At 59.2% G+C, this 13,480-nt stretch overlaps 3 protein-coding genes across 3 annotated transcripts; 2 read left to right on the top strand and 1 right to left on the bottom strand.

Annotated features, from left to right (window-relative positions):
* Nucleotides 1–2,183: 2,183 nt before the first annotated feature.
* On the bottom strand, nt 2,184–3,701 carry BESB_067960 (uncharacterized protein; the record flags this gene model as incomplete). Its single annotated transcript, XM_029365189.1, has 1 exon — nt 2,184–3,701. One exon carries the CDS (start codon nt 3,699–3,701, stop codon nt 2,184–2,186), a length of 1,518 nt encoding a protein of 505 aa, XP_029218772.1.
* Nucleotides 3,702–8,391: 4,690 nt separating this feature from the next.
* On the top strand, nt 8,392–8,508 carry BESB_067950 (uncharacterized protein; the record flags this gene model as incomplete). The annotated part of the gene is made up of 1 exon (XM_029365188.1): nt 8,392–8,508. One exon carries the CDS (start codon nt 8,392–8,394, stop codon nt 8,506–8,508), a length of 117 nt encoding a protein of 38 aa, XP_029218771.1.
* Nucleotides 8,509–8,579: 71 nt separating this feature from the next.
* Nucleotides 8,580–11,715, top strand: BESB_067940 (FUSE-binding protein 2 / KH-type splicing regulatory protein; the record flags this gene model as incomplete). The annotated part of the gene is made up of 3 exons (XM_029365187.1): nt 8,580–9,809; nt 10,025–10,365; nt 10,563–11,715. The coding sequence occupies 3 exons, from the start codon at nt 8,580–8,582 to the stop codon at nt 11,713–11,715; spliced, it is 2,724 nt and encodes a 907-aa protein (XP_029218770.1).
* Nucleotides 11,716–13,480: the final 1,765 nt, after the last annotated feature.

Genomic DNA, 13,480 nt, shown 5'->3' with positions numbered 1-13,480 from the left:
ACACACTTCCGCAGACAAGGAAAGAATGTGTAGCGCAAGACAGGGAAATGTTTGGTAGTGCCTTGCAGAGGACCCCCTCTGCAGGTAGGGGATAGCGGCCACCGGATATCCGGAACGAGGTTTCCTTCTGCGCTGTGTCGGACCATAGCGGCATTCTCATTGTGCCGTGCGTGGAGAAGAGTTGCACGCCTTTTACGCGTGATGGCAGCCGAGACAGGCATCCACGCGCGAGCTGTCAGTGGGGAACAGGTTGTGGCGTGGGAGGAGGCTAGTCGGGGTATGTGGTCGATTCAGAAAGGTTTGTGGCGATGTTCGCTCGTGGCGCCGATTAGATTGACAGCTTGTCCGCTCTGCGTCTTGGAGTGTCTTCGCCTGTCAGCATGGTGGGCATCTTGTATATATTTTCCCATGTCTACACACGCGTGCGCACGCGCCTGTGCTTTTCCTGAAAAACCTCGTTTTGGAACTCGTGACGTGGCGCCGCTTGAGGCGTGCTCTTCAAATCCTTCGCTATTGTATGTGTACATAGGAGTCACAGACCTTCGTAAGTCTCGCACACCCTCCCGTCGCGGTTCTCTTATGTCAGCTTTCACTATTTCGAAAAGCACACTCTTCTTCACAGGCACTTATCTTCGCTGCTGTCTCTGTCCCTTGTAACGAATCACGCAGAACGTGCTCGTGCAGAGATCGGTCTGCCTTTAATGACGCACGTCGCAGGCCTCACGCTCTTCTCCTAACCGGCTCGCAACCGAGGTGGCACTCTGTCTTACCGCGCTGCGTGTGAACGATGTCTGTCGAGTGGCCCCGCCACACTCTAGGCGATTCTCTGCTTTTTTAGAAGGTGGAGTCACTCCGCTCAGTGACACGCTCGCGGCACACATACTTGAGCGCTATGGAGGCGAGAGACGCGCGACGACCTGCGCAACCTTTCCCATCCAGCTCGGGGTTGACTCAACTAGGAGCACAGGACTTTCACTTGCTATCACAGCCCTATCAATAGATACCGAGTGCCTCTACAGTATGCAAACTCAAGGTAACTGTCTGAACACGTGTGTACGCGTGCGTATCTGCAGACACGCATATGGTGATGGACATAAATTCCGTAGAGCTCAGTGCGGAAAAAACGGGGGTGGTGTCAGCTCTCCAACATTCTATAGAACAGCGCCACGTCCGTTATTACATGCAGTGCGTGCTCCTCGTCAATGTGCTACGAACATCCCACAATGCGCAAACACACAACACCACCGCACATTACGCAATAGCCGCAACTGGTTGTCGTCGGCGTGTCACAGCACACGTCAAACAGGAAAAGGCAACAGCGAAAGCGTTCCTGCCAACTAGCAAGAGCAAGCCGGTGCAGACAAGGGAAACCCCGTCGCCCTTAGGCATCTCTTTGCATCACGAACCACAATCATCCAGAGAAAGGCCACCCATGATTCCCACGTTTCTTCTGCTACACAAACTGACAAACACACCGCGCACGGCCGAGAACATGACTCACCAAGCCTTCCTCTTGCAGCCTATGCGTATCGGAACACATGCGGCACATAATTTACAGATCGACAGCGAGGAAGGAGGCGCTCGTTAAAAACCGACTCTTCAAACCGGCAGTCGCCCGCAAACGATACACCGAGGCTGTACGTCGGTCCGGTTCGCCGTGAAGTGGACACGTCAAAAAGGAACACGACAGCTCTACACACTGAGCATGCGGCACCTGTTTTAAATGCTCTTGAATCGAGACGCCTCCATGACAAACACATCCCTGCGGCCGCATCGCTGCAGTTGCCGCGACAGGCACACCCCCAGGGTCTACAGACTTACCAACACTCGACAGAACGCCTTCAGGTGGGTGCCGCAGAGGCCGATCCGACTTCTGTCTCGCGTCCTCAGGAGTTCCAAACCACACTTGATCGCCACCCCCTCCGCCACATGTCCGCTGCGACAGCTGGCAGCACGATGCATCCACAACCAGCATAGTCATCAGCGGTATACCCATGGTTTTAGCTCTAAAGAGCCCGCGGCGCAACGTCTGTCACTTTCGCCGCGTTTCCTGCTTGCGCAAAAAAGTCAAATTCGCCGCCTTCCACACGTCTCCCGTCAGCCGTCTGTGTCTCGTCTTCAGGCTGTGGCCTTCCCCTCTGCAAATCTCCCCTCACTGGTCTCCAACGAGCAAACTCCATTCCTCATTCTCGGCATCCGGCACGCAGTTCCGCCTTCGCCTCCGAGGCAGGAATGAACTTTCTCAGTCCGTCTTTGAGCCGTGTGTTCAGAATCCCCCCAATTCCGAAGGCAGGCAGAATGCGCGACGCCCGCGCGAGGACTGTCCCGCCGTACGCCGTGACGAGAAAGCGCGACCTCTGTCCAGGTGAGCGACCAGGGTTGTTGAAGATGTCGAGTGCGAGAAGGTGCAGGGGCGTGGAGAACAGCTGGATGCCCACGGGGCACAGAACCTGCGCTGTGGAGTCTGCAAACGCACGATCCTCCGCAAGTCTATGGGCAAAGTGCCTCCACACCCTCTGTCCGTCGATCGCTGCCCCGATGCTTTCTCCGCCTCCTGCTGCGACCGGGTCATCTTGGTCAGCGCCAGTCCAATCCCTGTGAGCCTCAGGCAACGTAGCGAACGCCCCATCTGCACGGGCAGCTGCGTGTCGCTCTTCAGCGGTCAGCTGCTGCGTCTCGTCAGCGCCCGCCCGCGCCTGCATGGCGCCAGAGGCTCCGGCCTGCGGGCTTCCCGTCGCGCCCCGCGGCGTAGCCTGGCGAGAGAGCCACGAGGCGACGTACGCAGGCGCGTTGAACGAGGCGGCGATCGTCAGTGAGTCCCTGAAGACAAAGAGGAGCGTAGAAACGAGAGGAAAGCGGCGGCTGCTCGCCTTCGCCACTGTCGCCGCGGAGCCCGCCAAGCTGCCGCCAGCTGAAGAGACAGAGGCTCCCCGGTTGACCGCAGAGGAAGACGGCAGAGACGCGGGCGTCGCAGGAGCCGAAACCGACTGCGCCGTTGGTTGGCGGTTAAACAGCTGCGCGAAAATGATATCTTTGCGAATGCACAGATACATGTTCGCAGCTGTGGCGGACAGGAACTTGGTGAACTCGGTCGACACGTCTGTCTGGTTTAAATGCCGCGCTACCGTGACGGCGCCGTTGGCCGCGAGGTAGGTTCCCGCGTAGACGCCGCAGACGATGCGGAAATCTCTGCCGCTGAAGAAGAGGCGCGGGCGGAAGACGATGTCGCGGAAACCCGCAGCAATCGAAGCCCACAAACTCTGCACACCCGCTGCATTCCTCACAATCGACCTATCGATGATGGTGACGAAGGGCGACACGCCGAACGAAGCGATCGACGCCGCACACGTGTCAACTGCCAGCTCTGCGCAGAGGCGCGAGGAGAAGAAAGCCTGCGGTGGCGGCCCTGCCGAAGACTCTGTACCGGAGGAAGCGCTAAGAAGAGGCGAGGCGGGGAGCGACTGGGTCGCCACGCCTGCGTCAGGCGCGTTTGCATGGGGCTGCTGAGCGGCTGCGCACGAGGCAGGGGGGGCGCGGGCGTGCGAGAGGGCACTCAGCGAGGATTGCGAAACAAACGGAGAAAGGGCAGAAGTTGAAAAGGGGACGAGGGCGAAGCGCCGTGACGATGCGAGCGCGGCGGTCGCCACCGCAGATGCAGACGGGAAGCGCATGGCGCTCTGCGCGGCGCCAAGTTCCTCCATCCCGGTCAATGGAACAGTCAACTGCGCGTACACAACTCAGATACACGAAGCGAGAAACGCATGCATGTGCATTCAGTATGGACGAGCGTCTTCCTAGATTGATCTGATCAGGAAAGCAGTCCTATCCCAGCCCTGCAATGGTCGGCACACTAGCCATATGAGCGCACGTCCATACCGGCGTTGATTAGTGCGACGCCACTATCGGAGTTTACAAGGCCCCGCTTCGGCTCAGTAGAGCTCGGTGGGTGCGTTATCCGGGTGTATTCTGAAGTAAGGAATTTTCACACGAAGAGAGGAGCAGGCTGACGGTGCATGCGTGAGAGGCCTTTCCGGCGCATCCGTGCACCGCGAGGCAGGTTAGAGCCTCAGCATCGCGTTTCTCATGAACAGCATGGAGATAACGACAGTTTCCATCCAAGAGGCCACGAAAAGGATCAGGAAGAGCAGACTGGGGACAAATACTACTCTTGCGTACAATCCCGAAAACTAAGGTCACCCCGCAGTCGGGTGCCTGCCGTCCCCGTCCGCCTGTCTAGTGCTTTGCTTCCCCGTACTCTCGCCTGTTTCAAGAATCGACGCCCTCCAGCTCGCAAGCGTTCTCTCCCGGGACCAGCAGCGTTGCGCGGGGGTCACGAAAGCTCTCGACAACACAGGAATCTAGCGTCAAAAAGCGAGCAATGCCCGGTGCTGTGCAGCGACTACAATGGTGAGGAAAGCAGTTCGATACACACGGAAACAGGCCCACCGCGCTTCTCCAGACGAACGAATCGACAGCGCCGCTGCTGTCAGTCAGATATCCTGTCAGGGAGGTGTGCTGTGTAGAATGTCTGTGAAAGTGAGCAAAAGGTAAACTTGCACGTCCCAACGTGTTTCTTTTCCCCCCTCTCGACGAGCGCCGTCTTCCGAAGGGATGCCCGAGTAATTTCACGGTGTGTGCGACGAAAAGTGCCAAACATGGAGACAGGAAAACGAGGCCGTGTTTTGCAGTGGCTCCTGCCCTCTGCAGCACACACCGAAGGTTTCGGTCGTGCGAAAAAGAGGAGAAACGTTTCGAGCGGCGCGCGACGGTGAGCCCTGGGAGACGGCAAACTAGCAGGCGGGGTCGGACAACGGATGTGGGAAAAATAGAGCAAAAAAAATTCTCTAATTGGGGGATAAAATGCTACGGCAGTCGGAGTTTCACAGTGTACACAGAAGAAAGCACGCAAGAAAAACTGTGAGCACAGGCCGTTCCGCGCTCGACTCACTCACCTACAGCGCACGGACGCGCGAGACGCGCGTACGCTGCCATCGCTTGCTAGGGTAAGAGACCCACAGAAGAAGAAACTTTTGTTCGCGCGGTATTGTTCGCCTCACACAGAAGAAGAAAACAGAGAGAGGTGGCCTGAGGGGTTTTGCTCACGCGTTACTAACGGGAAAAGCGAACGAATGTCAACCTCGTGACGAGCGTTTGGTCGCTCCGTGCCGAGTCTCTGATGTCAAAAATGGATCAAACTGCGCAGAGGCGCAGAGATACGGCGACGAAGACATGGCCGAAGCGATGGTAAAGCTTCTGAGGAAGAACGGCGCGCCAGCTAACGTGTAGATCGACAGTGCTTCACAGATAATTCCGAGGTAGAGATCGTTTGCAGGTATTGAGCGAGGAGGACGGTGAGTTGTATACGTGAGGACACTCGAGTGAAAAGACGCTCTCCCACGTTAAGTAAGTGTCGTGGACAAAGACTTTTTGTAAATCGACAAGTCAACGAACGGCTGGCGCAGAAGCGGATGTACCCCCCTCGTCGGGGGCGCCGCCCACGGGCAGCCGCAGCTGGCGGCCGAACTCCCGTGATATGTCTAGATTGTTTATGAGCTTGGAAAGCCACTTCAAATACGCCCTCCGCTAGCATCTGTACAGTGGTGGAAGAGGAGCAATCGAAAGTGGGTGTCCTGAACGCTTCACTCTCTACACGCTCCACCGAGGCTCTCCAGCACCGCTCTAGCCCGCTGGGACCTGCTGGCAAGCAGCCTCGCGGATCTTCCTTGCACAAAAAACGAACGACGCAAGGGAAATAGCTCACGGTTGTTGTAAAAGCAGTGACAAGGAAAGCGGGAGCTAAAAAACGGCTCTCTACTTCTCAGACAGTGAACACATGGGTGTGTCACTGTAAGGTGCCGTGCGAACCCGCCTGCAGCTCAGACCGAGCAAACGCTTTGCTGAGCAGCGGATAACGATGAAGGAAACTGCCCAACCAGGCGCACTGCAGTGCCACGTCTCCATCACATGTACGGGAAAACGAACTTACACCTCGCTGAAGCGTCCCCAATGACGCTGCGAATTGTCGCGGAGTTTTTTGAGGTGCGAAGATGCGGTTCGACAGACACATGTATGTATATAGACATGTATGTATGTGGGACACACAGCGGATCTCACGTGAGAAAAGCAATGCATCTAATAGAGGGAATGAATACTGCACAAGCTGCAGTATCATCAGAGAAATGATGCAACACCCATCAGGAGGTACTTTGTATTTTCTTGGTTTCGGTGCAAGCCGACGCACGCGCGCCGCTATAATTCGGCATGTTGCCTGCCAGCACGCAGACGAAATTGTTGCTTTCGAAAGCACTGAATTGAAGGTAGCCCGCTTCCGAGCGAACAGTGTGTTGTCCTGTACGCCAGCAGCGATGGCGGCCCTTTTGCCAGCCACGCTGCCAAGCGCGCAGCATGCCATACAAGATGTCGCCTAGTGGTGGTGATACCGGCTGCCCCTCGTGCAGTGATTTGCAGGAAAGTTGCTGCCCTGCGTACGGAAGCCCAGTTAAGTGTTGTATGACTTTGCTGTGGCAAATGGTATCTTCTGATGTCTGGTTTTCCCCTCATCGAAGCCTGGGATGCAGCTCCGTCGCATACTTGGTTCTGAGGCTAATAAAGTGGCGACTGACGTGGAAAGAGAAGTATATCAATAATACGAGTCTCGGTGGCTCAGTGAGTGGTATCTCGTGTCTTCCCAGCAATGCCATTTGATTCTTTTTTACGTGTGGACTCGCGTGCACGCACACCCGCGTGCCAGTACCCCCTGTCTTCAAGTTAGCGCGGGGGCCATCGTACACATCTCTCTGAGCGGGCGGTATTTTCCCAACGCGGGACTCGATTTACCGATGTTCGATGCGTCGCGTGTGCAAGAAAAAGAGGGCAGGCCCGGGGAAAGAATCGAGGCTATAAAAGCGTTTCTCCGGCAGTGCCCGGGCGTCTTTCCCTTCCCTTCCTGCGTAGTCCGCCGCTGCGTGTGCCCGTTGGCTGGGAATGTGTGAAATCCTTGTCCCTCCTCACCGAGACGACAGCGCTGGTCAGCAACGGACGACGCTGTGGCAGAGCCTTAGAGACGAGGCCCTCTCCTCTTTCTCCTCTCCCTCTCTGTCGCTCCTTTCCCTACCTTGCGCAGTGGGACCGAAGGGGTAGGAGTTCCCCTACGCAGGAAACACCGCGCGCGCTGCGGAAGCGACCGCTTTTCCTCGGACGTGGAAATAAAGCGCCTCCTGGCGCACCACCCGACCGTTTTTAGCGCGCGCAGCAGCCCTCGTCCACCTGCGGACGCGCGTAACGCCTCGCCGCTGGGCTGCCGGGAACCTCCTTCTCCCCCTCCTCGCCCCTGTTTCCCCTCGGCTGCTGCCGCGAGCCGCTGCTGCTACACGGCGCCGCCACAGGGCTGCAACACAAGCGGAGTCAGTCATGCGAGCGTAAAACCTCTGTGCGACTTGCGCGACAGCAGCCACGAGGTACCGCCGCCGCGGCCGCTCCAAGACGTGGGCGAGGTCGCGGCGCTGCTTCTTTCTACCTGCCGCACCTTCTTATATAGCACAGGCTGCCCGCACAGAAAAGAGCTACTGCGCCGACGAAGACCCGCCCTTTCAGGCGCTTTCTTCTCAGGACACCCTCTGGTAGTGTTTCAGTCGCCTTTTTCTGCCGTTTTCCAAAGGGTTTCTCCCCTTTGTCGGGCTCTCTGCTGTCGCAGAAGATCTGGGTGTTCGCGTTCCTTTCGTCTCGGCTCTTTCGCCGCGCGGCGCTTCCGTCGATTTTCTCGGTCGACCCCCTCCCTCCTCCCTTCTTTTTCTCGTGTCCCTCTTTGTCTCATTGGCGCGTCGTTTTTTGGATCTGTTTCAACGCGTCGCGGGGTGGTTTTCGCTCTTTTCTGCAGGAGGTTGACCTTCGACATCTGTTTTTCGAGCTATTCAAAGTCCGTCCACGGTTTTTCCGCCGTCTCCGTCGTTCTTCCTTCTTTCGCCTATTAACGTCCTCCCCCGGTCTCCGCGCCGGAACCAAAAAGGCCTCTTTGTCGTCCCCACGGAGTTATCGAGAGAGGTTGGTTTGTCTCCTCTGTCACCCTGCTCTGCTTTCTGTTCCCGTTCCTTCTCACTTGTTTGTGACGCGTCTTGTCCAACTTTTTCGTTTTCTTTTTTCTCGTGTGTTCGGTTCCCCCTTTTTGCCAGGCCCCATCCTCTCCATGTTCTGAGCGTCAAAAAGGGGTCCTGTTCCCTTCTGTCGCGAAGCTCTTCTCGTTTCTATTCCGTCTCTCTCGCTTGGCCTGTCGCCTTTTCGGTTGGTGGGAGTTCCTCTTTCTCGTTGGACGTCCCACCCGCGTTCCACCTCGCGTCCTACCGCCCTCTTGGTCCTTTTTCTCGGCCCTCGTATCGGTCTTTCCACGTCGTCACCATGGCTCGCAAGAAGAGAGGAGACAACGCCGCCACCGAGCAGGCTGCGCCTGCAGCTACTGCCGCTCAGCCAGCGCAGAAAGCGCCCGCAGGAAAGGCTGCAGCGCCCCCCGCGTAGAGGCCGCGGCTGAGAAACCCACGGCGGCGGCGCCTGCCGTGAGCGCGCAAGACCTCATTGCGGCGACCGCCATGGTCACCCGTCCGCAGGTCGACACGAGCAACATGAGCGCTTCGCAGAAAAAGAACTTGAAGAAGAAGATCCGCAAGCAGGAGCAGCGCCAGCAGGACGCGGCCGTACTCGCGGCGGTGCGTCCCGAGTCGGCGAAGTCTGGCGCCGGGATGGCGTCGTACTACGCGGAGCAGGAAGCGGGGCTCCGCCGGCGCCTGGAGGGCATCAAGCGCGTGCTGAGCCAGTTCCAGCAGGGCAGGAGCCGGTCTTCTGCCGGGGGGGCAGCGCCGAATGCGAAGAAGATTGCGCAGGATATCGACAGCATCCTGCGTGACATGGACGCGACGGTCCAAAAGGAGGAGTCTGTGCTTCAGAAGCCGCTCAGCAAGCGGCTGACGGTCCAGCAGCTGCAGCAGCAAGTGCGCGACGTGGAGACGCAAGTGCAGAAGCAGCAGAGAGAGCTGCAGCGCCAGACGAACCAAGGCGGCGCGGAGTGCGCCGAAGTCCGAGGATGCCTGGAGGAGAGTCTGCGCTACGTCATGCATTTGCGCGAACAACTCGTCCTCACTCAGCAGCAGAGCGAGTTCCGGGCCTTCCGCGAGCGCGTCGCCGCCCTCAAGGCCGAGGGCGAGGCGCTCGTCAAGGGCCTCCACGCCGGCGGCGGCAACTCGCCCGGCGGCAGCGGAGAGGCCGCCTCGGCTCCCTCGAGCGCGAAGGAGGCTCAGTGGCGCAGGCGCCTGGGGGACTTGGCCCGTGGCGGCTCCGCCGGCGGCCGGCGCGAAAAGCGCGGGCCGAACGGCAAGGAGACTGAGGGCGACGGCGAGGCGAACGGCGCGCCTGCTGCGCCTCTGGTCATTCAGTCCGTCCATCTCGGCCTCGATGCCTTGGGCCTCCTGTTCCCTGGCGGACAGAACCCAGTGATGGTGAGGAAGTTCGAGCGGTCATGCGGCGTCGTCATTGAGAAGCAGTCTGGCGGCCGCGTCCTGACGGTCATTGGGCTCCAGGCCCCCGGCGTCGAGCGCTGCGTCGCCTTGCTCAAGTCCCTCGACGAGGGCATGCAGCCGGACAAGCGCGAGAAGCACCGGGTTGTCGTAACCGGCCGCACCGTCGGCAGCGTGATTGGCGCGGGAGGCGCCAACCTCCGCCGCGTCGAAGAGGAAAACGACGTCGTCGTTTGGGCTGAAGGCAACGAAATGATCGTCATGGGTGTGACCCCCGCGAAGATCGCCGATGGCATTCGCCAACTCAAGGTGAGGAGCGAGACGCAAGCGTGTGTGTGCGTGCAGCAGGCTCGTGTGAGGGACGCTCTCTGGCGCCCGCGCGCCGACTTCGTCGGGGGTCCGATGAAGGAGAGTTGGGTTCTGGGTCGCATTTTCTGCGCGCAGATGACGCGCAAGCGGCGCGTGTCGTCTGCGTGATCTTAAATCTGTGCGCCACGGTCCTGTCTCTGTCCCTGTTTCATCAGGAGATGATGGCGGCTCCCGTGCCGGCTGCGGGCAGCGGCGGCAATGGCACGTCCATGGTTCTCTCCTTCACGGTGCCTGTCGCACGCGCGCTGGGTGGTCCCGGCTTCCGCCCCTTCATCCACAAGCTCGAGGGCGAGTATGAGTGCTCAGTTCGCGCGCCCAAGGGCGGCACGGAGGGCGTCGTTCTCGTCCTGAACGCGGGCGCCGAGAACCTGGCCGCTGCGGCGAAGGCCATCAAGGAAGAAGCTGAGAAGCTCGTCGTCAAGACGATCCGCGCTGACAATGACAAGGTTCTTAAGCTTCTCAAAGGCAGCGCTCCGGGTTTCAGCGCCAGCGCACGGTTAGTCCCGCAGAAATGTGAACAGGAGAGATCAGTGGCTGGCGGGGGGGGAGGGGCGAAGGAGCGGGGCTTGTCGCAGGTAAAATAGAGGGACGGGTCGCTCTGGAGGTGTCGGTTCGTTTAAGGCGTGGTTTCTCTGCGTCGAGAACAGCTCGTTTGGTTGGTGCATCTCTGGTTGTATTGCGGTTGATTTGCAGCGAAAAGGATTACGTGACGTACCTGCGCGGCGACAACGAGCTCACGGTCGTGGCGCCGTCGGGTGCGATCGAGGAGGCCGTCAAGGCGGCCGAGGAGGGTCTGCTGCAGCTGGATCGCGTGACAGAGCAGCTGACCGTTCCGCGCAGCCAGCTGCGAGTGATCACGCGCGCCAAGCGCGCCCAGATTGAGGAAAGCACCGGGGTCGTGTTCCGCCCGCCGCGCAACGGCGCTCAGGGAGGAGCGGATGCTGTGTTTGCCTTCTCGGGCACGAAGGAGCAAGTCGAGGCCGCGCGCACGATGCTCGAAACCGTCTTGCGGGAGGAGGGCTACAACGAGTCCATGTCCGTCAGCAAGGAGATGACGGCGGCGCTGCTGGCGGACCGCGGCCAGGGCGTGCGCGACCTGGAGGAGCAGTTCAGCGTCTCCATTTCCATCGAGCGGCAGAACCGTTGCCTGGTCGTTCGCGGCAACGAGGCTGCGGTGCAGACCTGCCTCGCGGCGCTGCGCGAGCGCCAGGCGCGCGAGTTCGACGAGGACAAGGACGACTTGGTCGTCGAGCGCGTCCCCGTTCGGAAGGACCAGATCTCGGCGATCATCGGGCGCCAAGGCGCGCGCATTCGCAAGATTCAGGCGGACAGCGGCGTGGAGTCGATTCGCATCGACGACGCGGACGGCGTGGCCGCGGTCCGCGGCAGCGCCGAGGCCGTCGCGAAGGCCGTGAAGCTCATCGAGGAGGCGCTGAAGGAGGTTCCAGCCGCGGCGGGCGGCGCGCCTCACGGGGGCCAGGACGACGGCGAAGAGGAGCGCGCTGGTGAAGGCGAACACCACGCGCCGGCGCGGGCTGGTCGCGGCCGCCGCGGAGGCCACCGCGGAGGCGCCGCGATCCATGGCGTCAAGAGGGCGCCCCAGAAGCCCCTCGACGTCGATGCCTCGGACGAAACGGCGTTCCCCTCCTTGGACGCCGCTGCGGTCAACGGCAGCAAGGGCCGCGCGGGAGGCCGCTGGAAGCGCGGCGCCCGCCGAGCTGAGGAAGTGAATGCGCACGTGATGAACGGCGTGACTGAGCAGAACGGCTCGATGAAGGACGAGGTTGACGGAGTGGCGTCCCCTGGCGAGGACGCCACGATCGGCAGCGAGGTCGGGTGCAACTGAACGACTTGAGAGACGGAAAGGAATCCGTATGAAGATCTGGCCGTCCCCAGAGATTGAGAAGAGATGTGTGCGCGTGTGGTGTGGGCGTGTCTCGGCGGGGCCTGTGCCCATATGAGAGATATCAGTGATATCACAAGCAAAGCGTCCAAGTGCCCGAGAATATGACTATGTGTGGATGTTTGAGGCTTTGTTCTGCACATTTTCCGGTCGGAAGTGTTTGTATTCTGACCTCTCGGCAAGACGCAGTGCATGCGCGAAGGCGACCTCGTCTCTCGAGGTCGCTTCCACGCGTGCAAGAAGGAAGAGGTGTGTGGGTGCTCCAGGGGTAGGGGAGGGCGAAGGCGACAACGGGGTGCCTCAAAACCGTGGGGGGGGGGAGCGGTGCATTGCTAATTCTCGTGAGGAATCTTTTTTTTGTTGGTTCTTGTCATCGCGCCCAGTGCGTCGACGGCGCGCGGATCTCCATAGTTGGTGTCCGCGGAAACACCTGTGGCGTGTGTGTGTGTGTATCTGTGTGGTGAGGAGATGCGCCAGGGGGCGCTTTCCGTGTGTCTATTTTCCATTCTCGTCATCTCAAGATGTATTTTATCTCGCCCCTCGAGTTCCCACATATAGTCTTTCCAGTTTCCTACATGCCGGTCCGTGTGTGAGATTCAGTAGGAGCGCGATGGGCACGCCCTGCCAGTTTGGCAGAGGAACGATTGCTGGGTCTCTGCTGCGCGCTTGGGGCGATGCCGGTCTGTCGGGGTGGTTTGTCGTTTTTCCTCTGAGATGAACATAGTCTAGCCTGTCTGAACTGGGGGTGCGTGTCAGCATCGACCTTTGTGTGTGTATTGCTGCGAAATCTCGTAGAAGTCCCGACCGAAAATGTCCGCGCGTCTTTTGCTTCCTACGTGCGAAGGAGGATGGTGCGCGCGGCTCTTCACTGCGTCGGTCCCTGCCCTCCTGGTTCTCCAGAGTCTGCCTTTTCTCGATGTCTTTCTGTGAATGCTGAGAACACGAGGCACCGTCGTGAAGCCTCTGGGAAGTCACTTCCTGAACACAACTTCACCACTATGCAGATGAGTGGAATGAGAGTGCGTGGCTGCACATCCGTTGATCAGGTCTTGCACCGCACACGTTAGGATCGTTTTGCTGAATACATCTGATTTGCACGCTGTCCCGTGGCCAGCCATCCATTCCGCAACCTTCAGTGTAGGCAGTCGTCCAGATGTGGACCTGGCTAGAAGTTGCATCACGTTGTCTTTATCGTCGGATAATAAAAGGCTTTTGCAGTTAAACGCTTCAAATCCGTCCGGCGTCACGGATTTAGATCAGTTCTCTGAGGGGTAGCTGTAGCTGTCCGGGCGCACACTCAGCGGACGGAAGAGCGTTTCACTGCTGGCAACCGAACTGAGGCGACCGCACTGAGACGCTGGAGCTACCCGCAGTTACCGTTTTGGTTCTTGTAGACCCGTGGGTCGCACCTCAAGGTGAGACCGGGGAAAGTGTTTGGAATAGAGGACTGCGTTCAGTTGTGTGACACGGAGCGTTTGTGAACGCGTTCTTGTGCATGCGAGGAATGGCAACTGAGTCAGTCGTCGCAGAAAAGCACACGAAGTCATTAGGGCATCTGCAGAAAAAGGGTTGTCTGCATGTGGGTTGAAGGGGTAGGACTGATATCTGCGGCAGGCTGTGAAGGGCTAGTGTGCCAAGATTTCGCTGTCATTGTCGTAGTTACCTGTCAGACAGGAGGCAGGGGAGACGCATCCGCCGTGGATACGCA

Source organism: Besnoitia besnoiti, chromosome VI, assembly GCF_002563875.1.
Source record: "Besnoitia besnoiti strain Bb-Ger1 chromosome VI, whole genome shotgun sequence".
Classification (NCBI taxonomy): Eukaryota; Apicomplexa; class Conoidasida; order Eucoccidiorida; family Sarcocystidae; genus Besnoitia; species Besnoitia besnoiti.
Note: the sequence above shows the minus strand (reverse complement) of the source record. Positions and strands in the feature narration are given on the sequence as shown.